This window comes from Tachysurus fulvidraco, chromosome 13 (genome assembly GCF_022655615.1).
Source record: "Tachysurus fulvidraco isolate hzauxx_2018 chromosome 13, HZAU_PFXX_2.0, whole genome shotgun sequence".
Classification (NCBI taxonomy): Eukaryota; Metazoa; Chordata; class Actinopteri; order Siluriformes; family Bagridae; genus Tachysurus; species Tachysurus fulvidraco.
Window position 1 is genome coordinate 29,091,987 of NC_062530.1, and position 26,275 is coordinate 29,118,261.

General features: G+C 42.1%; 1 protein-coding gene across 21 annotated transcripts in view; it reads right to left on the reverse strand.

Annotated features, from left to right (window-relative positions):
* The window catches only part of LOC113634383, a 304,384-nt gene that overhangs the window by 235,893 nt on the left and 42,216 nt on the right, over positions 1 to 26,275 (reverse strand). For 17 of the 21 annotated variants that reach the window (XM_047822095.1, XM_047822092.1, XM_047822094.1 and 14 more), the window contains 14 exons: positions 24,350 to 26,117; positions 23,889 to 24,053; positions 23,480 to 23,647; positions 23,145 to 23,318; positions 22,632 to 22,805; positions 13,724 to 13,900; positions 13,348 to 13,521; positions 12,622 to 12,795; positions 11,864 to 12,031; positions 6,704 to 6,877; positions 6,357 to 6,530; positions 5,997 to 6,161; positions 5,663 to 5,836; positions 5,158 to 5,331 (listed from right to left, as the gene is read on the reverse strand). In XM_047822095.1, the coding sequence (XP_047678051.1) occupies positions 5,158 to 5,331; positions 5,663 to 5,836; positions 5,997 to 6,161; positions 6,357 to 6,530; positions 6,704 to 6,877; positions 11,864 to 12,031; positions 12,622 to 12,795; positions 13,348 to 13,521; positions 13,724 to 13,900; positions 22,632 to 22,805; positions 23,145 to 23,318; positions 23,480 to 23,647; positions 23,889 to 24,053; positions 24,350 to 26,117 (4,003 nt within the window). The remainder of the gene's footprint in view (positions 1 to 5,157; positions 5,332 to 5,662; positions 5,837 to 5,996; positions 6,162 to 6,356; positions 6,531 to 6,703; positions 6,878 to 11,863; positions 12,032 to 12,621; positions 12,796 to 13,347; positions 13,522 to 13,723; positions 13,901 to 22,631; positions 22,806 to 23,144; positions 23,319 to 23,479; positions 23,648 to 23,888; positions 24,054 to 24,349; positions 26,118 to 26,275) is intronic. The other 4 variants (XM_047822078.1, XM_047822084.1, XM_047822083.1 and 1 more) reach the window with 4 other exon arrangements.

Consider the following 26,275-nt stretch of genomic DNA (forward strand, 5'->3'; position numbering starts at 1 on the left):
CTTCCCTTCTAGCTCACTCAGGGCAGTGAGAAGAGCTAGTGTGGCGGCCCGAGCCCCCCCGTCTAAAACTAGGGAGGCCGGTTCACATGCCCGGACCCGGACCCGTCCGGTGAGAGAGGACCTTAGGTCTGTCCTCTCAGCCAAGCGGGCCACGAAGGAGTCCTGATGCCCGAGGGCAGGGGCTCCTGGGAGCGCCCTATTCAGAGACGCTCCCCCTACTGCCAGCCCCGCCGCCTTTGTCGTTTCGGGGGGCAGTGGGGCCTGTGTCGGCTCCCCTTTCTTGTACGGATCTTCCCGGGTTCGCGCCTGCCGGTGCGCTGTTTCAGGGCGCCCGGGAGGTTTGCACAAGTTTGACGCCACTGTCAGGCAGCCTGGCAGCGTGGAAAATTCTGCCAGGGGTGTCTCAGTGGGTCCTGAATACTGTGGAAAGGGGGTACAGGATCCAGTTTTCCTCCCGTCCTCCGTGTTTCCAGGGTGTGTTGCCCACAAATGTGGGCGGGCACCAGGCGGCGTTCCTCCGGGAGGAACTCCTCTCACTTCTGGAGAAAGGGGCCATAGAGCATGTTCCCCTCCCAGAGCGGAACTCCGGCTTTTACAGCCGATATTTTGTTGTTCCCAAGAAGGACGGGGGGCTGTGTCCGATTCTGGACCTGCGGGCTCTGAACTGTACTCTGAAGACTTACAAGTTCAAGATGCTCACGCTCAAGATGATCGTGTCCCAGATCAGATCCGAGGACTGGTTTGTCACGATCGACCTCAAGGATGCTTATTTCCACATAAGCATTCTGCCGGAGCACAGGAAGTTCCTCAGGTTCGCTTTCGGGGGCGAAGCGTACCAGTATCGTGTCCTTCCTTTTGGCCTAGCCCTTTCACCACGCACGTTCACGAAGTGCATAGATGCTGCCCTGGCACCATTGCGTCCCCAGGGCATCCGTGTACTGAACTACCTGGACGACTGGCTCATTCTTGCCCAGTCGGAGGCTATGGCAGCCAGGCATCGAGATGCTGTGCTTGCCCACATGAGGTCCTTAGGACTCAGGCTGAACCCAGGAAAGTGTGTGCTTTCTCCTTCTCAGAGAACCACCTTTCTGGGGGTGGTTTGGGACTCCACCACGATGCGGGCACATCTGTCTCCCACCCGGGTGGCCTCCATTTTGTCAGCAGTGAAAGCTATTCGGCTAGGCCGCAGCCTCTCTGTTGCCGAGGCACAGAGGGTGCTCGGACTCATGTCAGCAGCAGCCAACGTTATTCCTTTGGGTCTGCTTAACATGAGGCCATTCCAGCTCTGGCTCAAGGGGGCGGGCTTTCATCCTCGCAGAGTTCTTCCAGTGCCTCGGGCTTTCATCCCCTCAGGGTTATACGGGTTACGCGCCGTGGGCTTCGTACCCTCCTTATGTGGAAAAGACCCCGGTTCTTGGCCTTGGGTCCCATTCTAGGGGCGTGTCACTGTCGCAGGACTCTTTCGACGGACGCCTCGTTTTCGGGCTGGGGCGCAGCCTTAGATGGCCGCCCGGCCCAGGGTCTATGGGAGAGCCCCTGTCTCTCATGGCACATAATTTGCCTGGAGATGAGGGCTGTGTTCCTAGCGTTGCAACACTTTCTCCCACACCTGGAGGGCTGTCATGTCCTAGTGCGAACAGACAGCACCGCGGTGGTGTCCTATATCAACCATCAGGGTGGTCTGCGTTCACGCCCCCTGTTCAGGTTGGTGTGGCAGATTCTGCTCTGGGCAGAGACCAGGTTTCTTTCGCTAAGAGCGGTTTTTATCCCAGGGCGTGTAAATCGGGAGGCAGACTTCCTGTCAAGGCAGGTGCTGAGGCCCGGGGAGTGGCATCTTCACCCTCACGTGGTGAAGCAAATCTGGCAGATTTTCGGCCGGGCGGAAGTGGATTTGTTCGCCTCAGAGGAGTCGACCCACTGTCCGCTGTGGTTCTCCCTCTCTCACCCGGCCCCGTTGGGCCTGGATGCCCTGGTATGGACGTGGCCGAGGCTCCGTCAGTACGCCTTTCCCCCGGTAGCTCTGCTCCCGCAAGTCCTAGCCAGAGTGCGCCACGACCGGGTCAACCTTCTCCTAGTTGCCCCCCGTTGGCCCTCTCGGGTTTGGTTCACGGACCTAGTCTCCCTTCTGAACGGCACTCCATGGGAGGTTCCCGTCAGGAGGGATCTCCTCTCTCAGGCGCAGGGGCAATTCTTCACCCCCGCCCCGAGATGTGGAAGCTTTGGGTCTGGCCCCTGAGGGGAACCAGCTCCTAGATGCAGGCCTCTCAACTGAGGTGACAGAGACTCTGCTGAATGCTAGGGCTTCCTCCACTAGGAAACTGTATGCTCTGAAGTGGAGGCTTTTCCGCCTCTGGTGTGACAAGCACTCTCAGGATCCAGTTCACTGCCCGGTTGGTACAGTGCTGGAGTTCCTGCAGTCTTGCTTTTCTCGGGGCCTGTCCCCGTCTACTCTAAAGGTGTACGTGGCCGCAGTTGCCGCCGAACCACGAACCTGTCCTTGGGGCCTCCTTGGGTAGGCACCCTTTGGTCTCTAGCTTTCTGCGTGGTGTCAGGCGGCTGAGGCCTTCCTCTAGGCCATGCCTTCCTTCCTGGGACCTCTCCGTGGTCCTGGAGGGGCTACTGGAAGCCCCCTTTGAGCCCTTGGAGTCAGCCTCTGAGAAGTTTCTGACCCTGAAGTCGGCTCTGCTTCTTGCCTTGGCCTCTCTCAGGAGAGTCGGGGATTTGCAGGCTTTGTCGATCGCCCCCGCCTGCCTAGAGTTTGCCCCCGGTATGTCCAAGGCTATCCTGCACCCCAGGCCAGGATATGTCCCTAAGGTGCCCAGGATGGCGGGATGTCCAATCATCCTGCAGGCGTACTATCCCCCGCCCCATGAGTTGGCGGAGCAGGAGAGGCTGCACTTGCTTTGCCCGGTAAGGGCCCTGAGGACTTACGTCCACCGCTCTAGCTCGTGGCGTAACTCCTCTGCCCTTTTTGTCTGTTTTGGGGCCGGAATAGGGGTAATCCAGTTTCCAAACAGCGCCTGGCGTATTGGGTGGTGGAGGCCATTACTCAGGCCTATGAGGTGCGCGGTCATGCCTCACCTCTTGGCATCAGGGCCCACTCCACTAGGGGTATCGCCTCATCCAGTGCCTTGGCCAGGGGTGTCCCCATTGAAGATATTTGTGCTGCGGCAGGATGGTCCTCTCCGCACACCTTTATCAGATCCTATGACCTGGACTTGGACCCCACTCCAGGGTCCCAGGTACTGCGGGGCCTATGATGTGCTGTTCCCAGTCTGCTCGTGCTCTCTCACGGCCTCTGGCGCAGTCATCGACTGGTGTGTGGCGGCGTGGGTATTGGCATTCCCATAGCGTCAGCACTGACGCAGCATCGAGTTCCCTCGAAAGGGAACTACACCAGGTTACGTATGTAAACCGGTTCCCTGAGAGGGGAACAAGACGCTGCGTTGCTGGCCACGCCCCAGGCATCCGTTCGCACTTCCTTCAGACAAAGAGAGCTGGAGCAGCGTGACGTAGATGCCCTTATATGGACTTACTGGCGAGTAATTACTCCGTCACGTGTCCTTTCCGAGCCATTAAATGGCGTGTGTGCACACAGAGCTTCAGACACAACTTCCTCAAAGAAGCATTCCCATAACGTCAGCACTGACGCAGCGTCTCGTTCCCCTCTCAGGGAACCGGGTTACATACGTAACCTGGTGTAGATTTCTTTTGGCTTTCATTCAACAATGGCTTTCTTCTTGCCACTCTTCCATAAAGACCAGATTTGTGGAGTTCACGAGTAATAGTTGTCCTGTGGACAGATTCTCCCACCTGAGCTGTGGATCTCTGCAGCTCCTCCAGAGTTACCATGGGCTTCTCCTGTCAGTTTAGGTGGAGGGCCATGTCTTGGTAGGCTTGCGGTTGTGCCATACTCTTTCCATTTCTGGATGATGGATTGTACATCATGCTCTGTGAGATGTTCAAGGCTTGAGATATTAATTTATAACCATAACCCTGCTTTAAACTTCTCCACAACTTTATCCCTGACCTGTCTGGTGTGTTCTTTGGTCTTTATAATGCTGTTTATTCACTAATGTTCTCTAACACACTTCTGAGGGCTTCACAGAACAGCTATATTCATACTGAGATTAAATTTCACACAGATGCACTCGATTTAGGCAGTTGGTTTCACACTTTTCAGATATTTATTTGTAAAAAACATTTGGACACCATTTATAATTTTCATTCCACATCACAATTATGTGACACTTTCTTTCGGTCTATTTCATAAAATTCCAATAAAGTAAATTTTTCTTTGTGGTTTTAACGTGTCGAAATGTGGAAAAGTTCAGTGGGTATGAATACATTGGTTAATCCCCTTCCTCTTCCACTTCAAAGAGAGCCAGGAGTAAGTAAACATATATTACGATTTCTAACCACAGAATGTGCCAAAACAGGCTGAATAGAAAGTTTATACTCAAATGTATGATAGCTAAGAATTTTCACTGTATTGTGTAAATAGGCCAGATTAAACAAGTAAGTCATATAAAAATAACCAGTCACAGCAGCAGGACAATGCGTCTTATTTCTGCTACCAAAAAGTCCAGAAATTCAGCTCAACACAGTATATCCCTAAAACAAACAATAACAAACCTGAGTGTGTATTGTACTGTGTACTCAGAATGAACACACACTCACAAGAGCAAGATTCTTTGCCTTCTCTATTTACTGCTTAGTTTAGTGTACGCGCAATTCCCTACATCCTTTGTTCTCTGTTAATAAGCAGCTCTCTAACATTGTTTTCACACTGAGATGTTTCACACTCAAATTCCACATTTTAAAATGATTAAAATGACATGAGTTTTGACATTTTACATTCACTGGACAAGGACACCACCTCCCCATGTAGATAGAATATATACATAAGACTGTATGAAGAGAATAAACTATAAATATATATTCTTCAGTTATAACTGCACTTAAAACTTTTTTTCATGTTAGTGAACAAGTAACAAATATTAGACTCCGTTATCAGTCCTGTATTGGTTTTGTCTAAATTCTTGCTTTTCATGTAATAACACAACCACATCACTGTGTCGTATTTAGTTGTAACAAAAAATAATCTAACATTGTTATTAGTAGTAGTACTGCTTATACAGGTTTATATCACTGTACCTTAATATCTTCAGTGTACAGCATGGATTCTTGAGTCCTTTAGATAATTCCATGACCCCTGAATTCTGCAGGCTGTTTTCACTCAGGTCCAATTCAGTTAGAAAACAAGGCTGTGAACTGAGAACTCTGGCCAAAGTTGTACAGCTTTCTGTCATTAGATCACATTTAATAAGCCTAAAAAGGAATAAAAAGATCAGAGGAGCCACTACCTTTCATATGAGTTTAAACACACACTGCATGTAATATAATGACAGTCATATTCATCAATATTTTTGTCTCATCTTTAATTCATTTTCTATAGATACAGAGCTCTTATTGTGTGTGGCTGAAAGACTATCTTTGTCTGTTCCCTTTTCACATGATGTTTCACTTTACATGAAGGTTAAAATCAAAATAATCCCTAAAGATTAATTTATATTCTACTATAATAATAATAATAATAATAATAATAATAATAATAATAATAATAATAATAATAATAATAATAATAATTTAATGTACATACGTAAGTTTCTCAGCTCTGCAGTGTGAATCATTCAGTAGATCAGAGAGCTGCTTCACTCCTGAGTCTCCTTTTATTTTCATACTGAGATCCAGTTCTCTCTGCAGTAAGGGGTTTGTTTTTAGAACATTATGCAGATGTTTAAAGGCTTCCTCTGCTTCAGGACTTTTCAATAATCTATAAGGAGAAAAAACACTCATTAATAATTTTAGATTAAATAAACCTTACTATAGTATTTTGCTCTAATCAAATAGTAATAAAATACATTTACTTGTTAATACATTCATAGTGAAGGAATGAAGTGAACATTCTCATGTAATTGTTATAAATTCCTCACCTTAGTGACAGTTTACAGTCTGGATCCTGTAGTAAATCAGTGAGCAGCTTCACTCCTAATGCTCCAGGGTCGTTCCCTCTGAGATCCAGCTCTATCAGGTGAGATGATTTCAGAGCTTCAGACAGAGCGATGTATCCTTCCTCTGTTATACTGCAGTCTGAAAGTCTAAAGAGAGATCATTGTGTGGTATTAATGATACTCTGATGTCTGAAAAAAACTTAACATTGTATTATTTTAAGCATCTATATAGTATGTAATGCCAAGAAGATTTATATGTTCTACATGTAGCCTGTGTTTGTATTCTACATGTAAAGTCACAAGCTCTTATGTATATGTTAAAGAGCAGAAACAGAAGCTCACCTCAGTATCTGCAGGTTACAGGATTGATGTTGCAGCAGTACACAAAGCTTCTGCACTCCAGAGTTTCCAAATTTATTCTCACTCAGATCCATCTCTCTTATGTGTGCAGGATTTAAATAAAGAGATGAAGACAAATCTGAACAGCCTTCTTCTGTAATACTACAGACCTTTAGCCTAAAGATAACCAGAAACAGTGGAAAGAAAATCTTCACTTTAAGGAACATTTTATTCTGATGATCACATGACAATGAGTTTATATGAATCATACAGTGATTTTGGTTAATAAAAAAGTATAATTTAACATTTTAAAAGTAATAGTTACGTCTATAAACATTTAAGTGACATACGTAAGTGTCTCAGTTCTGCAGTGTGAATCCTTCAGTAGAACAGAGAGCTGCTTCACTCCTGAGTCTCCTTTTATTTTCCCACTCAGATCCAGTTCTCTCTGCAGTAAGGGGTTTGTACCCAGAACCTCAGTCAGAGAATCACAGGCCTTCACTGCATCAGGACTTTTTAACAGCCTGTAGTCAGGAAACAGAAACAGATAAAATTATTAACAGTTTCATCCTTTATTTTACCTCCAGCCTCCTGAATCCTCCATTAGATGTCAGTCTCTGCTGAAACCTTGAGCATCAGCTCATTTTAACTACTGATCTTAAAAGTGAGTGATTCTTAATTAAATGTAAAAGGTTTTGGGTTAAACTGAATATATTATTAAGAGGTGTAGTGAGGTGAGACAGCAGGTATGTTTTCTGTTACTGGAATATTACCTTGATATTTTACTGGTAGAGTCACAATTGTACTGGGACACGTCTGACTTATTTAGTGTCAACTGTCCAAAATCCACAATTAGTTTTATTGATATTTTAATATGTGAACTTTCACAACCACAAACAGGAAATCAGGCAGTAAGTCACTGATAGATACAGACAGAATGTCACCATTTGTCTTCTGTACAAGTTTTAACTCTTTATAGTCTCTTATAAAAACTATAAAATAACATTTTCCTGGTATATTGTGAGGTCTATAACTGAAACAGTACTAATGTGTTCAATCCTGTGTTGAGTTACTGTCTGTGTGGAGTCTCTGTACCTCTCATGGGGTTTTCTCTGGGTTTTCTGCCTGACTGTTGCTGACTTCATTAGAATCAGAATCAGATTTATTGGCCAAGTGTGTTGACACACACAAGGAATTTTGTTCCAGCAGTTTGTGACTCTCAAAGGTACAAGACATAAATAACACAATACTATACAATAAAACAATGCAGATGATGAGATACAATGTAGACAGAATGAGTATAAAATGTGGATATAGAATGAATAATATATATAAAACATGAATATGGAATATGAACGATCAGTAATGTACATAAAGTGTAGGAGTGCAAATAACAATATTGTGCAATATTATGCTTTTGTACAATATACAGCAGCAGTAGTGTGTAATATATACAGATGATGTGATGACTGACAGTCCTGATAATGCAGTACTTATGATAAGACACAGTGAAAATAATTATGGTGAGTTGTTGATCAGGGTGATTATCTGGGGAAAGAAACTGTTCCTGTGTCTGGCAGTTTTAGTAAGCAAAGTTCTGTAGCGCCTGCCAGAAGGGAGTAGCTGAAAGAGGTTATGTCCAGGGTGTGAAGGGTCAGTAGTGATTTTCCCTGCCCAGTTTCTGGTTCTTGTGTCCTACAAGTCCTGGAGAGTGGGCAGGCGGGCGGCAATTATTTTTTCTGCTGTTCTAACCATGTGTTGCAGTCAGTTTTTCTGTTTTGTTGCTGCACCAAACCAGATGGTGATGGATGTGCACAGGACAGATTCTATGACTGCAGTGTAGAACAGCATCAACAGCTCCTGTGGCAGACCAAACTTACTTAATTGACATGGAAAGTACATCCTCTGCTGGACCTTTTTGATGATAGAGTTTATGTTGCAATCCCATTTCAGGTCTTGGGAAATGTTAGTGCCCAGAAACTTGAAGGCCTCCACAGATGACACAGAGCTGTTGGATATTGTGAGGGGAAGTAGTGTTGAGGGGTCTTTCCTAAATTCCACTATCATCTCCACAGTTTTGAGGGTGTTTAGCTCCAGACTGTTCTGACTGCACCCTAGCACCAGCCGCTTCACCTCCTGCCGGTATGCAGACTCGTCGCCATCTTGTATGAGACCAATGAGTGTAGTATCATCTGCAATCTTCAGGAGTTTAACAGTTGGGTCACTTGAAGTGCAGTCATTAGTGTAGAGGGAGAATAGCAATGGGGAGAGGACACATCCCTGTGGTGTGCCAGTGCTGATTGTCCGAATGCTGGAGGTGACACCTCCCAGTCTCACCTGTTGTTTCCTGTCTGTCAGGAAACTGGTGATCCACTGACAGATGGAAGGGGGTATAGTGAGCCTTAGGAGTTTGGTGTGAAGAATTTCCAGAATTATAGTATTAAAAGCCGAACTAAAGTCAGCAAACAGAATCCGGGCATATGTCCCTGGGCAGTCCAGGTGTTGCAGAATGTAGTGCAGTCCAATGTTGACTGCATCATCCACTGACCTGTTTGCACGGTAGGCAAACTGTAGGGGATCCAGCATCTGTTCTGTGACAGACTTTAGGTGAGCCAAAACCAGCTGTTCAAAGGTCTTCGTGACAACAGATGTCAGAGCAACAGGCCTGTAGTCATTTAGTCCAATGATGGAGGGTTTCTTGGGGACCAGGAGGATTGTGAAAAGTTTAAAGCAGGAGGGGACTTCACACATCTCCAGAGATCTGTTGAAGATATTGGTGAAAATAGGAGCCAGTTGATCAGCACATGCTTTGAGACAAGAGGGGGAGACCCCATCTGGGCTGAGGGCTTTCCTCGTCTTCTGTCTCTGAAAGAGCCGATTCACATCCTCTTCACAAATCGTGAGTGCAACTTGAGTGCTGGGAGGAGTTGTTAATGGGGTTCCCAGAGGTGTGATGTCAGTCAGTGTGCTGGGTTGGATGGGAGGTGTGAAGATGCTGTTCTCAAACCTGCAGTAGAAGGTGTTCAGGTCGTCAGCCAGGTCTTTGTTTGCTTCAGAGGGAGATGGGGACGACTCTTGTAGTATGTGATGTCTTGCAACCCTTTCCACACTGACGCAGGGTTGTTATCTGAAAACCTGCTTTTCAGCTTTTCAGAGTAGCTTCTTTTGGCTATTCTGATCTCCTTTGTCAGTAGATTCCTGGCCTGCTTATACAGAGTTTTGTCTCCCCAATGTAGGCATCTTCCTTGGCTTGTGAAAGTTTTTTGAGTTTGGCTGTGAACCATGGCTTGTTATTGCTGTACTTGCAGAAGGTTTTGGTAGGCACACAAACGTCTTCACAAAAACTGATGTATGATGTCACAGTGTCAGTCAGTTCATCCAGGATGTCAGTTTTAGCCTCAAAGATACTCCAATCATTGCAGTCAAAAATATCCTTGTTTGTTCCGTTGAGAAGAAACAGTTTGTCCATTTTGTTCAGCAGTGAGCGGAGGTTCGCCAGGTGAATCGATGGGAGCGCAGTTCTAAAATCCCCTCTATCACAGTTTCACTAGCGCACCGCCGCGCGTCCCTCGCCGGTGTCTCCTCCATGTACCATAGAGCGCAACTGCTCCTCCAACTAAGATTTCCAAAAAACTATTCGGGTTAGTGAAAACTGGTGAAAAGTTGTCTGGAGTGAACTGCCCAATGTTAAGCAGTTCTTCTCTAGTGTAAGTTATCATGGTAGGGTAAGCAAACACACAGTAGTAAATAAAAAGAAAGAAAGTACTAGAGAGAGTCGTGCCGAGGCAGCCATCTGCGGCGCCATCTTGAACAATTCATTAATCAATATAATAAACTACACATTATGCTGATTAAAGAAAGACCTAAATTAAATTCACAAATTTATCACAATTTCACAAATATTTATTTTTATCTAATAGATAAAACTGTTAAATTCTAGTTTAATACATTTTAAAATTAGATACAATTACAGACAATATACAGTGAAAAGAAGGACTGGTTCTGTAATTACGTATAGATTTGTTTAATCGACATTTATTATCAGTATAGATGTTTCAACTACAAACAAATGTCTTTAATCAGTGTATAATATCTGTGATCCTTGATGGATCAACATACAGTTTTATAACTGAAAAAAGAGAATTACTGTCACTTTCATAGATTTACTTAAAAGTGGAAAAAATGCATATGAATATGATTAAATATCTGAAATGTTTCAACAGCAATGACTCAAAGATATTACGAGATAAACCACTGCGTATTTTAGGACACTTTAAGTGATTCTAAATGTGTTAACCTGCCAATAACAACAAATTATTAGAAGTTTGTGTTTTGTCACCAAGAATGTTGTAAGAGCTACAACTGTATTCTGTATTGCTCTGTTAGACAAGCAAATTAAATAATGAACAGGAAGTAAGTGTGAGTTGATGGTTTAAGAGCTGTTATTGTAAAGCTGAACCTCATTATCCTATAACTTATTTTACCACAACTTTAGATTGAAGGAGAAACATTTTCTGTAGTTTTTTAAATAAGTGACAGTTTGGTGTCTAAAGAAGTGCTGCTTTTCCCACACTGATGCCTGTCAGGAATCCCCTGTGTGCAGTAAACAAGGTGAGACCAGTGCTATGGTCTTTACTTCTGCTTTTGCTCTTTCATTGATTTGTTTATGTTATCATGTGTGTTTTGTCTATTGTCTCGGCTTGTTTTCCTCGTTTGTCATGATTAATCTCCACCTGTTTTCAGTTTATGTCCTGACATATAGATCTGTAAAAAAAACATGGGGTGTTTTGTGTGGATTGTAAAGTTTACACTCAGTTTAGTCTCTGACTTTGTTTTTGTGTATGATTACATGGTGTTTCGGATTTATTAGTGCACGCACGTGGTAACAAACCCCAACACACAGTGAAACTAATAAAATAATCCAAAAAGAAAAATAAAACTGTACAAATCAGTATATCAAAATATTTACAAGCTAGTTCAGCTGAATCAATGGATCTGAACCAAGAAAGCAAGAAAACAGCAAGAAAACAGCTTTACTCGCTATACCATCTATAAACGCCAACTCCTACTATAACCCACCAAGAGTGACTGTGTGGGAGCCACTTTATACTCTTAGCCCCACCACTGGATCTAACCATAGCTCTTTGAATATTGTATTTTTCTGAGCCCTTAAACTGCAGTTTGCACCTTGAGCAGTCACATTGACCATCAAAGCCATATGATCTGTGTTCAGTGGCTTTGAGGTCAGGGCTCTGATCAGGAGTTCTTCCACTCCAACATTACACCATGTCTTCATGGAGCTGATTTGTGCACAGGGACATTATTGTCATGCTGGAACAGTGTCTGGATTCTTAGTTCCAGTGAAAAGAATTTGTAATGTTACGGTGTACAGGGATATTCTATACAACTGTGTGCTTTTGACTTCATGGTAACAGTGTGGGGAAGAACCACCTGTGGGTGTGATGATCAGGGGTCCACAAATATTTGGCCATGTATTGTATCTTTCTCACCTCAGTGTGTTCAGTTTACACTCTGTATTCTGTAGTAAAAAAGTGAGCAGCTTCACTCCTGATGCTCCAGGGTCGTTCCCTCTGAGATCCAGCTCTATCAGGTGAGATGATTTCAGAGCTTCAGACAGAGCGATGTATCCTTCCTCTGTTATACTGCAGTCTGAAAGTCTAAGAGAATAAATGTCTATTATTATTTATTTATAACAGAGATCTAAATGTGCCATATTCTGTTTGGTAGGATTTAGTTTAAAATGGTTTTGCTTGGTGGATATCAGAATTAAAATGTAATTTAATGTTTTCTGTGGTATTTCTTTGGTATCTTGGTAGTTTCTAGCCACCTGATCATAAACCTAAAATTATTTTACAAAAAATCAATCCTAATGCAATCAAAAGGGCATTATTACCATGTATCTGGTGTCAGGACAACTCTGTCAATGAACTCAGTTTCCTAGAATGCACTGTGGCCTACAGTCACTTCAGACAACACGTCCCAGAACCCATTACCCCTAACTTTCTCACACTCTCCTGTTCCTGTTCTTTCACATCTCACATTGTGATGGTGTAAAGCTCAGTTTGTGTTACACCTGGAATTACCAAGCCTTTTGTTTCTGTTAGTTGTTAGATGTCTGGTGTCTGACTCCTGGTATTTCCCTGTATGCTGCTTACTTATTGCCTAACCAGGATCCTCACTACAAGCATTTCAATCAATTTTAACTTCTAACTTGAAACCTGAACTTGAATAATAAAGATGAACTGACCTCAGAGTCTCCAGTTTACAGTTTGGACTCTTCAGTCCAGCACAAAGCTGCTTCACTCCTGAGTCCCCCAGAGGATTACTGCTCAGATCCACCTCAGTCAGCTTGGAGGATTCTGAGCTGAGAACTGTGTGTAAAGACCTGCAGCTTCTGTCTGTCAGGTTACACTCACTGAGTCTGAATCGAGAAAATGAAAGTGTCAGCTGTAGTACTGAATCTGTAGAATATGATGATTTCTGTTGGTTGACATTTGTCTACAGGAGTTTTGATCCTTTGTAAAATCTAAGTGAACAGGCAAACATCACATGGCAAAATGGCAGCTAAAGGACTTTCCTTTACAATATCTCTGTAAATAATCCCTATCATTTTGTGCTAATAATAACTTCATGATTGTCTTCCTGCTAAGTCAATAGTGTTTAAAGTTACTAATAAAATGACAAATGAACACTACACTACATGGCCAAATCATGTGGACACTCCTGTAATGGAAGAAACTACTGAAGTGTGTTGTGTCTAAAATCTCTCCTTAGTTGCTCCTCACACAACCCAGTTCAAAACTGTTTGCTAGCAGCAAAGATGTTTAACAAACTTATAAATGTGATTTTCTGGTGTAAATGTAGGATACAAGCAAACATTCAGTTCTTTCACATTGCATGACAGTGGAAAATATTCTGCTTATAAAACCAGACTGAAACTGAAACATTACAATACAAACATCAGAACACTTACTTTATTTTCTGAAATTTACAGTGTGAGTCTTTCATCAGAACTGAGAGCTTCTCCATTCCTGAGTCTCCTGTTTCCTTCCTGCTCAGATCTAGCTCTTTTAGGAGTAAAGTGTTTTCATGTACAACTGAATTCAGCCATTTACAGGCCTCCTGTGCAGCAGAGCTTTTTATCAACCTGCAAGAACATAATAATAATAATAATAATAATAATAATAATAATAATAATAATAATAATAATAATAATAATAACAACGACTAGTCAAATAAATAGTAAATTGCAGCCAATTATCAAACGTATCCAATTTGCTCTCGGTTCTTTACAGTATTTATTTATGTTGAATATTTATGAAATGATTTTTGCTTATTTGAAGAATCACCTAAGTGTTTTCAGTTTGTAATTTTGATTATTTTGCATATCATCAAGCATTTTCACTCCTGAGTCTCCAGGGTCGTTCCCTCTGAGGTCCAGCTCTATCATATGTGATGATGGGTTTGATTTCAGAGCTTCAGCCAGAGCAGTGTATCCTTCCTCTGTTACACTGCAGTCTGAAAGTCTAGACAAAAACAGTAATAATCATACAACCATTTCCACCAAACACTGTGTTTTTAAGAAAAAACAAATCAACAGCCATTTCATTAAAACAAAACTCAATCTTGGCCAGTAGTCGCAACAAAGCTTGTTGCTGAGCCATACGCCCCTGCCGGACGATATAACAACGAGCATGTTGTATATCCACTAGCCATAGTGGAGACGGCAGGGGAAGCATCACCCAGGGCGAGCGCGGCGTGCGGCGGCGAGCATGTTGCGGAGTGTTTGCCGAGACGAATCGTGAGAGGAACTGCGCATCCAGGCCGCAGCGGCAGATCGACCTACCTGGCATTTCTTTGGACCGGGGGAGGAAACCAGAGTACCCGGAGGAAACCCCCGAGGCACGAGGAGAACATGCAAACTCCGCACACACACAGGGCGGAGGCCGGAGAACTCCCAACCCTGGAGGTGTGAGGCAAACGTGCAAACCACTAAGCCACCGTGCCCCCCGTTGGATCGCAGCAGTGGCAATGCGTAGGTGCGCTCGAAGGCGAGGATTTAAAAGGAGGTAATTTACGGAAGTCGTGCTGGATTGGTGCGCCTTGTGGACAGCCGATTAGCAGCCGATGCAGCTTACTTCGTGGCCTGCCTGAACTAACGCAATGCATGATTTCTGCATGGATGAGCTAGCCGAACTTATTATTGGCTAGTGTCACTGTGATTGATAAAGGAGGAGAGAGCGAGAGTTTACCACCACTGCCTTCCTGATATCACGACCGATCTTGTGATCTCAGGATGATTGTGTGAACACATTTCTGTTGCCCCCCCCTTAGGGAGTTCAGCCAAGGTAAATCCCAAGGCAAAATTTGTGGGGATTTTGTCCAGTTGTCCCAGTTTGTTCATTTACAAAAACATCTGTCAATTATCCGCTATGCCTTCAATCAGATGGTGCAGGCTATTTGCTATCACCCAATGAGTAGCAAAGTCTACAGTGTCCAGGCTAAAAACATTTGTTTAGTCAAGCTTTCTATTTATAGTTTTTCTTAGGTGAAAGAGCAGATCTGGAGGGTTCATGGGCAGTGTGTTCGGTGAACTGAAATGTTTTGGATGCTTTCGCCTATCCACTCTCACAAGTCTCTCATGTTTGATTGACCGCGGAGCGGTCGGACACTTTATGTCCCAGGAAGCTCTCATGTCCGTGATATGACTCCCTCTTTTAGTTATGCTGTCATAGCTTGTCCCTGTCTGCACTTTACACATAATGTACATTGTACTAAACCTTTAAATGAATACAGGCATATCTAATACATCTCTCTCTCTCTCTCTCTCTCTCTCTCTCTCTCTCTCTCTCTCTCTCTCTCTCTCTCTCAGGGATGGATCTGTGTGGAAAGCGTCACCCAAATGAGCATGTGTTCCTGTCTGGATCTGGTTACTCTCAAGCTTTCCTCTACATATCATCTCAAGGAGTTTTTACTTGCTACCAAATCTGAATGACAAAACAAATCAATGGTAAAACATGTGAAAGCAGGCACAATAGAACAAGAAACATTTACATTTACAGCATGACAGACGCCCTTATCCAGAGCGACGTACATAAGTGCTTAAATCTCTAACATTGAATACATTAATGCTGGTTCACTAGGTTAAATACTTAAGATACCATGAGTTTAAAACATTTGTTCAAAGTTACAATGAAAAAGTGTGAAAGGTTTTTTTTTTTTTTTTAAATGCAAAAGATAAGGAAAGAAGTGCTAGTTGAAGTGTTTCCTGAATAAGTAGGTCTTCAACTGCCGCTTGAAAATAGCCAGTGACTCAGCTATCCGGACCTCTAGGGGAAGTTCATTCCACCACCTTGGTGCCAGAACAGAGAAGAGTCTTGTAGTAAACAGCTTGGTATATAGCAGAACTAACAATACTTTTCTTATATGTCCATTTTATGTGATAGACCAAAACAAAGTGGCACATACAGTAATTGTGAAGTGGAAGGAAAATGATAAATGGTGTCCAAATTTTTTTTTAAATAAATATCTGAAAAGTGCGGTGTGCATTTGTATTCAGCCCCCGCTGAGTCAATACTTTGTATTTTGTAAGCTCGGTCAGATTGGATGGCGAGCGTCTGTGAACAGCGATTTTCATGTCTTGCCACAGATTCTCTATTGGATTTAGGTCTGGAATTTCATTGGGCCATTCTAACACATGAATATGCTTTGATCTAAACCACTCCATTGTAGCTCTGGCTGTATATTTAGGGTCATTGTCTTGCTGGAAGGTGAACCTCTGCCCCAGTCTCAAGTCATTTGCAGGCTCTAACAGGTTTTCATCTAAGATTACCCTGTATTGGGCTCCATCCATCTTCCCATCAACTCTGACCAGCTACCCTATCCCTGCTGAAGTAAAGCATCCCGACAACATGATGCTGCCACCACCATGTTTCACGGTGGGGTTCATGGTGTGTTCAGGGCGATTTGCAGTTTTAGGTTTCCGCCACATATAACGTTTTGAATTTTGGCCAAAAAGTTAAATTTTGGTCTAATCTGACCAGAGCACCTTCTTCCACATGATTGACGTGTCCCCCACATGGCTTGTCGCAAACTGCAAACGGGATTTCTTTTGGCTTTCTTTCAACAATAACTTTCTTCTTGCCACTCTTCCATAAAGACCAGATTTGTGGACTGCACAACTAATAGTTGTCCTGTAGACAGATTCTCCCACCTGAGCTGTGGATCTCTGCAGCTCCTCCAGAATTACCCTGGGCCTCTTGGCTGCTTCTCTGATTAATGCTCTCCTTGCACGGCTTGTCAGTTTAGGTGGATGGCCATGTCTTGGTAGGCTTCCAGTTGTGCATACTCTTTCCATTTCTGGATGATTGTGCTCCGTGAGATGTTCAAGGCTTGGGATATTAATTTATAACCATAACCCTACTTTAAACATCTCCACAACTTTATCCCTGACCTGTCTGGTGTGTTCTTTGGTCTTCATAATGCTGTTTGTTCACTAATGTTCTCTAACACACTTCTGAGGGCTTCACAGAACAGCTGTATTCATACTGAGATTAAATTACACACAGATGCACTCAGTTTAGACAGTTGGTTTCACTGTATTTTAGTTAGGAGTATCAGAGTAAATGGAGCTGAATACAAATGCACACCACACTTTTCAGATATTTATTTGTAAAAAAACATTTGGACACCATTTATAATTTTCATTCTATTTCACAATTATGTGACACTTTCTTTCGGTCTATTTCATAAAATTCCAATAACATACATGTTTCTTTGTGGTTGTAAAATGTCAAAATGTGTAAACATTCAGTGGGAATGAATACTTTTGCAAGGCACTGCAAAAGTAGTGCACTGCGAAAAAAACTGTTTAATCCCCTTCCTCTTCCACTTCAAAGAGAGCCAGGAGTAAGTAAACATATATTAAGATTTCTAACCACAGAATGTGCCAAAACAGGCTGAATAGAAAGTTTATACTAAAATGTATGATAGCTAAGAATTTTCACTATATTGTGTAAATAGTCCAGATTAAACAAGTAAGTCATATAAAAATAACCAGTCACAGCAGCAGGACAATGCGTCTTATTTCTGCTACCAAAAAGTCCAGAAATTCAGCTCAACACAGTATATCCCTAAAACAAGCAATAACAAACCTGAGTGTGTATTGTACTGTGTACTCAGAATGAATACACACTCACAAGAGCTTCTCTATTTACTGCTTAGTTTTGTGTATGCTCAATTCCCAACATCCATTGTTCTCTGTTAATACGTAGCTCTCTAACATTGTTTGCACACTGAGATCAGGGACATTAATGATCATTTTAAAATGTCAAATTCCACATTTTAAAATGATTAAAATGACATGAGTTTTGAAACTTTACATTCACTGGACAAGGACACCACCTCCCCATGTAGATAGTATATCAATCAATCAATCAAATTTATTTATAGAGCACCTTACAACAGCCAAAAGGAGCACAAGGTGCTTTTCAGTAAATCAACAATAGACAACAAAAAATAAGAACACAATGAACATAAAGTTGAATCAGGGGCTACGTGTTGAAGGCTTGTATGAATAAATGAGTTTTTAACTGCGATTTAAAAACTCAGCACAGTGATCATAAGTGTGCTGGAAGTGCGTTCCACAGCTGTTGTCCCTCGACGGCAAATGACCGAAGTCCAAACTTTTTATAATTGTATTTGGGAGTGACCAGAGAGTTATGTCCAGAGGAGCAGAGAGATCTGGCTGGTTGGTAGACCTTCTTTAACTCGGCAAGGTAGGCCGGGGCCAGACCATTGATGGCCTTGAACACAAACAGAAGGACCTTATACTCCACCCTAAACCGCACCGGAAGCCAGTGAGGCAAGAGGAGGACAGGGGTTATGTGTGTGCTTTTGGAGGTTGTAGCGATTTTGGCTCGCGAAGCAAGGTAAATATTTATAAGCGACTATAACGTGTTATAGTGACTTCCAAATATTTGAACCTAAGTTGAAATTAACGGTACTGGAAATAACGTTACGCTTATTTGGTCTGTTCGTCCGCCAAACAGGCCGTGTAACCTTTATTAATTCTATGAAGGCGGTATCTTCCCGGCCAAGAAAGATTCGCTCTCCTTTTACTGTATACCGTAATTTAAATTAAATTAACTTAATAGAGCATGTAGTTCAGACCAGATATTGCAGGTACCTTAATTTGTGAGCGAGACTCAGAGACAAATCACCTGTGGCTCAAAATTATGACATTTAATGAATGAGACAAACACAACATAAAACTAACTACACAAACAAACAAAAGAAATAGGGAAAATTAAAGAAATTAAAATTGGGGAAAGGGAGGAAGAGACTGGAAAGAAGAAACTAGAGAAAGGAAGGAAAGGAATGGCAAGCTTAGACTCAAAAATTAATCACACCCTAACTGGGAAATCGTCACAGAAACTTAAATTCACCTTAAAATTCAATGAAAGATTCCTACTTAAAATTACGCATCTAAATTGGTTGGTAAAGGAAACGATTACTTGCATTGGCTTACTGAACAAGAGTCCGGATGCAACAGAGAAATCTCTGAAAAGTCAGTTAGGGTGGGGTCAGACGTTCTTCCAAGTTCTCCTGACGATCAGACCAGTTGTCGTTCTTGGAAGTGAAGCTTGCTGGAACTTCTTTGAAGGAAGATGGAGTCGTCTTGAAGCTGTTCCGGAAGTCTGACCAAGGATTAGTGGTGTTTGTGACAATTTAAAGGTTGCGAACTCCACCCATCTTTGGGGAGATGACCAATACTTCGGTCAAGGTTTTGGAGGGAAAAACTCCCTTTGTTTCAGGTGTCTGTGGGTGTGGTTTAACTATCAAACTTTTAGATGACTTTAAAGTTTGATCCAGGGTGTATTAAGACAGTATGGCGCCTTTCGTGCTCAAATAAAATACACCAGTGCTTGAAAAATGAGTAACCGATAATTTTGTGGTCATTTGGATACTAAACATGAAGGGTAATGACGGTATGAAGGCAGCGGTACATTACATACATAGATCATTAATCAAAGTATAACTTATTTTAAAATACAATGTTGTTTTCTGACACATGAATAAAATACACCCTTGTCAGGAAATTAAAGAGCAAATAATTTTAAGTCAAGCAAGCCTTAAAAGAAGAACACATTACAAAAAGGGTTATAAGAATGAGAACCTTAGAGTACCTTATCTTCTGGTTTTATTAGTAAAAGGAATGTCTCATTGTGTTTTGTGTGTGTGTTTATGTGTATGTGTGTATGTGTGTGTGTGTGTGTGTGTGTGTGTGTGTGTGTGTGTGTGTGTGTGTGTGTGTGTGTGTGTGTGTGTGTTGAGAGCCCCTAATCAGAGAAGCCGCATGGGGTTATCTGGTCTTTGTGTGTAGGCTCCAGTCATTCTGGAGCCAGGTGTGTGTGTAAAACTGGGTTGCTCATCGGTTAATTGAGGAGTAGATGTTGAAATTTAGGGTGCCTGGGACATGAAATCTAAAATGACTGGTACAAGACGCTACAAGGTGTTAGAGAGAAGACGTGCTGGCACGTTTTGTACCATTTGGAGCCGATTGAGAAGTGATTAAGTCCAGTGTAGAGAGCATTACAGTAGTCAATCCTCGAGCTGATGAAGGCATGTATAGCTTTTTCAAGGTCAGCTTGGGACAAGAATTATTTGACCTTGCTGAGTAAACTGGTAAAACTTAACTGGTAAAAGCTCGCCTTCACTACTGCACTGATTTGCTTATCGAAGTGCATACTTTTGTCAAAAATAACACCCAGGTCACGCACAGTAGGAGCAAACTGAGGTGTTAGAGGAGTAAAACTAAGAGAACTGCTGGGTGAATATGGGCTAAACAGGATGTACTCAGTCTTTTCTTCATTCAGATGAAGGAAGTTCTGGGAAAGCCACTCTTTGATATTCTGAAGGCAATTATGGAGAGGGTCCAATGCAGGACAATTACTCAGAATCACAGGAAGATAGATCTGGAGGTCGTCAGAATAGAAATGAAATTGAATGTTGTGATTGGAGATGAGTTGACCAAGTGGCAGCATATAGAGTGAGAACAGAATAGGACCAAGAATAGTTCCTTGAGGCACACCAGATGACAGAGGAGCAACCGAGGAAGAATAGTCATTAAGCATTACTGAAAAAGTTCTGTGAGTGAGGTATGATGAGAACCAATTTAGCACCGCACCCTGCAGACCAACAACATGCTGAAGACAAGAGATGAGGATGGCATGATCCACGGTGTCAAATGCAGTGGTATGGAGGGATCAAGGTTGGGTTTCTTGAGCAGTGGATTAACAATAGCGCATTTGAGAGCAGCAGGAACAGTACCCACTCTAAAACAGCTGTTTATGAAGGGGACAAGGATGGGACCTATGATGTCCCATCCTTGAACAGCCTCCTTCAAAATCTTGGCAGAAACAGCATCTACAGGTTTTTTGAGGTCCACCAGAGTAACTGCATCACAGTTCTCTAGCACACATTGCGCCGCATGAGTAGATATGGCAACAACGGGGACTTGTTTTGGCTAACAGACAATAGACAACGGGTAATGGTTTGCCTAACAAACAAAACCTTGTCCAAAAAATGTTGTTTGAATGCATTGCATGTGTTTACAGATATGTCATTCAAGGCGACAGACACCGGATTTATAACAGAATTGATAGTGCTGAATAAAATTCCAGGGCAGTGGCTATTGCTATTGATGAGAGCAGAAAGGTACTGACCTTTAGCTTCCTTTAGTGCACTCTGATAGGTGTCAAGACTGTCTCTAAATATCTCCAATGACACCTGCAGCCTATCCTTCTTCCATTTTTGCTCAGCCTGTCTACACCAGCGCCTGAGGGCCCAAGTTGTATCATTGAGCCAGGGGTCCAATGGACCACTGGTCGACTTTACCTTGTAGGGCGCAACAGAGTCCATAATCTGGGAGCAGATGGTATGGAAGGAGTCGAGGAAATGGGCAAAGAGACTATGCCAATTCAGAAACAGAGAACGCAGCAACAAAATCATTGACTGTAGATGAGGTAATAATGCAGGTGGAACAGCACAAATGTCAAACCATATGAGAGAATGGTCAAAGATGGGAAAATCCATGACCTCACAAGTTTACACAATCACCCCACGAAAGATAATAAGGTCAAGAGTGTGACTTAACCTATGGGTGGGACCGAAAATGGATTGAGCCAGATCTAATGAGTCTAAAAGTGCCTTAAATTCATTAGCAGGTTTATCAGAACAGCAGCAAACATGAATGTTAAAGTCACCACAGATTAGAAAGTTGTCAAACTTTGCTAGAAACTCTGTCAGAAACTCTGAGAACTCAATTAAAAAATCCTTATTCAATTTGGGCGGCCGGTAGTGGTTAACACGTTCGCCTCACACCTCCAGGGTCGGGGTTCGATTCCCGCCTCCGCCTTGTGTGTGTGGAGTTTGCATGTTCTCCCCGTTCCTCGGGGGTTTCCTCCGGTTTCCTCCCCGGTCCAAAGACATGCATGGTAGGTTGATTGACATCTCTGGAAAATTGTCAGTAGTGTGTGATTGCAGGAGTGAATGAGAGTGTGTGTGCCCTGCGATGGGTTGGCACTCCGTCCAGGGTGTATCCTGCCTTGATGCCCGATGACGCCTGAGATACTCACAGGCTCCCCGTGACCCGAGGTAGTTCAGATAAGCGGTGGAAAATGAGTGAGTGAGTGAATGAGAATTTGGGCAGCCAGTAGATTACTGCACATAATATCGGACAGGGTGGTGTAAGCACAAATACTTGTAACTCGAAGCTGGAATACCCTCTAGTGGACAACTGGCGGCACTTCAGGGACTGGCTATGTATGGTGGCTATCAGCGTGGCAATCATACACAGTAAACGACGAGACGGTAGCAAAAACAAACATGAAAAAACAGAGGAGCAAGTGGCAGGCCAAAACAGCAGCGCCATGTTGGGCGATCTCCCATGTCCAGTATATATAAGACTGTATGAAGTGAATAAACTATAAATATATATTCTTCAATTATAACTGCACTTAAAACGTTTTTGTTATCATGTTAGTGAACAATTAACAGGGCATCAGATGTGTCTGACATATTAGACTCGGTTATCAGTCCTGTATTGGTTTTGTCTAAATTCTTGCATTTCATGTAATAAAACAACCACCATCACTGTGTCGTATTTAGTTGTAACAAAAAATAATCTAACATTGTTATTAGCAGTAATAACAGTACCAGTGGTAGTACTGCTTATATAGGTTTATATCACTGTACCTTAATATCTTCAGTTTACAGCATGGATTCTTGAGTCCTTCAGATAATTTCATGACCCCTGAATTCTGTAGGCTGTTTTCACTCAGGTCCAATTCAGTTAGAAAACAAGGCTGTAAACTGAGAACTCTGGCCAAAGTTGTACAGCTTTCTGTCATTAGGTCACATTTAATAAGCCTAAAAAGGAATAAAAAGATCAGAGGAGCCACTACATGTCATATGAGTTTAAACACACACTGCATGTAATATAATGACAGTCATATTCATCAACATTTTTGTCTCATCCTTAATTAATTTTCTATAGATACAGAGCTCTTATTGTGTGTGGCTGAAAGACTATTTTTGTCTGTTCCCTTTTTACATGATGTTTCACTTCAAACAAAAGAAAATAAAATCAAAAGAATCCCTAAAGATTAACTTATATTCTACTATATAATAATAATAATAATAATAATAATAATAATAATAATAATAATAATAATAATAATAATAATAATAATAATTTAATGTACATACGTAAGTTTCTCAGCTCTGCAGTGTGAATCATTCAGTAGATCAGAGAGCTGCTTCACTCCTGAGTCTCCTTTTATTTTCATACTGAGATCCAGTTCTCTCTGCAGTAAGGGGTTTGTGTCTAGAACATTATGCAGATGTTTAAAAGCTTCCTCTGCTTCAGGACTTTTCAACAATCTACAAGGAGAAAAAAACACTCATTAATAATTTTAGATTAAGTAAACCTTACTATAGTATTTTGTTCTAATCAAATAGTAATAAAATACATTTACTTGTTAATACATTCATAATTAAGGAATGAAGTGAACATTCTCATGTAATTGTTATAAATTTCTGACCTCAGTGTGTTCAGTTTACAGTCTGGATCCTGTAGTAAATCAGTGAGCAGCTTCACTCCTGATGCTCCAGGGTCGTTCCCTCTGAGATCCAGCTCTATCAGGTGAGATGATTTCAGAGCTTCAGACAGAGCCGTGTATCCTTCCTCTGTTACACTGCAGTATGAAAGTCTGAGGAAAAAGCCATTTCTTACTTAATTATGAAGGTTAAACTACGAAATCTAATATTTTCTGTTTGATATGATTCACATTCATGTAATTTCCTTTGTATTCTTTGATCATGTAAGTTCTATCTAGCCATTAACCTGAAATTCTTCTTTCAAACACTTCATTGACCATTTAGTGGTGTGTAATGGAAATACATAAGCAACTGCTTTATTAAAATGCTCTTAAGAGAAAAGAACAAACTGACCTCAGAGTCTCCAGTTTACTCTTCAGTCCAGCACAAAGCTGCTTCACTCCTGAGTCCCCCAGAGGATTACTGCTCAGATCCACCTCAGTCAGCTTGGAAGATTCTGAGCTGAGAACTGTGTATAAAGACCTGCAGCTTCTCTCTGTCAGGTTACACTCACTGAGCCTGAAAGGAGATTGGTATTATGACGTTATGTCATCTGTCCTTAGTTGCACCACTCATTACCAAGCTTCAAGGTTTTTACCCACTATAGTAGCAAAATGAGACTCCACATCACTGATGTGGAAGGAACAGGAACAAACACAGCAGGAACAAACATGACTCAACAATTCAGTACCTTATGTTTATTTCAAGTTATCAGACAGGTTTATTGTGTTTATGGCAAATAAATGTTTCCTACCATCATTCTACCTAAGGCCAAGCTTTAAGGGGATAAAAAAAGAGAAACAGGTTTTACTTACAGAACTTTTGTAGCTTCCTGGACGACTGGTAACAGTCTCTTAAAGCATTCATCTGATTTTATGAACTTCTTCAGCTCAAACACTTCCAGATCCTCCTCTGATGTCAGCAACACAAAGACCAGAGCAGACCACTGAGCAGGTGAGAGTTCAGCTTCAGACAGACGACCTGAGCTCATGTAGCTTTGGATCTCTTTCACCAGTGAATCATCATTTAACTCGTTCAGACAGTAGAACAGATTGATTGATCTTTCTGGAGATGGGTTTTGTTCAAACTTTAACTTGATGTACTCAACTATGCCCTTTTGGCAGTCTGAGCTGCTTCCTGTGTCAGTCAGTAGACCTCGAATGAGCTTCTGATTAGACTCCACTGAGAGGCCCAGAAGGAAGCGGAGGAAAAGATCCAAGTGTCCGTTGTCACTCTCCAAAGCTTTGTCCACTGTGACCTTGAGCAAATCAATAACATTTGTTTCTTTTTTCTCTTCTGATGGCTCAAAAACATTCTTCTTTTCATTTCGGACACAAACATATGTAAACAAGGCAGCAATGAACTCCTGAATGCTGAGATGCACAAAGCTGAAAACTGTGCCAAGAAATCTGCCAGTCTCCTGAGTGCACACTCCTGAGTACACCGATATGTTACTGGCATCAATTCCACAGTCTTTTAGATCTTCTGCATAGAAAATCAGGTTGTTTTTTTCCAGGTGACTAAAGGCAAGCTTTCCCAGTGAAAGAATTCCCTTTTTATCCCATGGAATGTCTGAGGCATTATTTCTATTGTATTTCTTGTCCCCCTGTACGGTCTGAAAGATCAGAAAACATGTGTACATCTCCGTCAGAGTCTGTGGAATGTCTTCACAGTCTGATCTCCCCAAAATATCTTCAAGTACAGTGGCTGAAATCCAGCAGAAGACTGGAATATGACACATGATGAAGAGACTTCTTGATCTTTTAATATGATCAATGATTCTGTTGGCCAGACTCTTATTACTGATTTTCTTTCTGAAGTACTCCAACTTTTGTTCATCATTGAAGCCACGTACCTCTGTGACCCGGTCCACACGTTCAGCAGGGATCTTAGCAGCTGCTGCTGGTCGAGTGGTTATCCAGATGAGAGCAGACTTAAGCAGATTTCCTTCAATGAGGTTTGTCATTATTGTGTCCAGTGAGGTTTTCTCTGTTACATCAGTCCACTTTTGGTTTCCATGGAATGTTAGAGGAAGTCGACACTCATCCAGTCCATCAAAGATGAACATGACTTTATACTTGTCTGTGAATCTCATTCCTTTTGTTTCTGGGAAAAACTGATAGATGATGTCCCTCAAACTGCATCTTTCCTTTTCTTTTAAATTCAGTTCTCTGAAAGGCAGCGGAAATATGAACTTTATGTCCTGATATTCTTTCCCTTCAGCCCAGTCTAGAACAATCTTCTGCACACAGATGGATTTTCCGATACCAGCGACCCCTTGTGTCACCACAGTTCTGATGGGTTTTTCTTCTCCAGGTGATGGTTCAAACATGTTCTTGCATTCAATTTGTTCCTCCTGCTCTATTTGACTTTCAGTTTTCACACAAGTTTTTTTCTTTTCAATTTGTCTCACTTCATGTTGTTCATTCATTTGTCCACTTCCACCTGCAGTGATGTACAGATCTGTGTAGATCTTGTTAAGAATGTTGGACTCTCCTTGCTTTGCAATTCCTTCGCATACACAATTGTACTTCTTACGCAGGGTTGCTTTGAGTGCCCGCTGCTGAACTTCTATTAGTGCATCTAATTATATAATCATAAATAAAACAATTATAAAGCAGAATAAACTCTAATACATAAATAAAAATACACAGACATACATGACTAAATGACTGTGAAACATTATATACATGGCATCTCTATATTGTTAAGAAAACCGAGAATGTGTGGCTGATTGTATA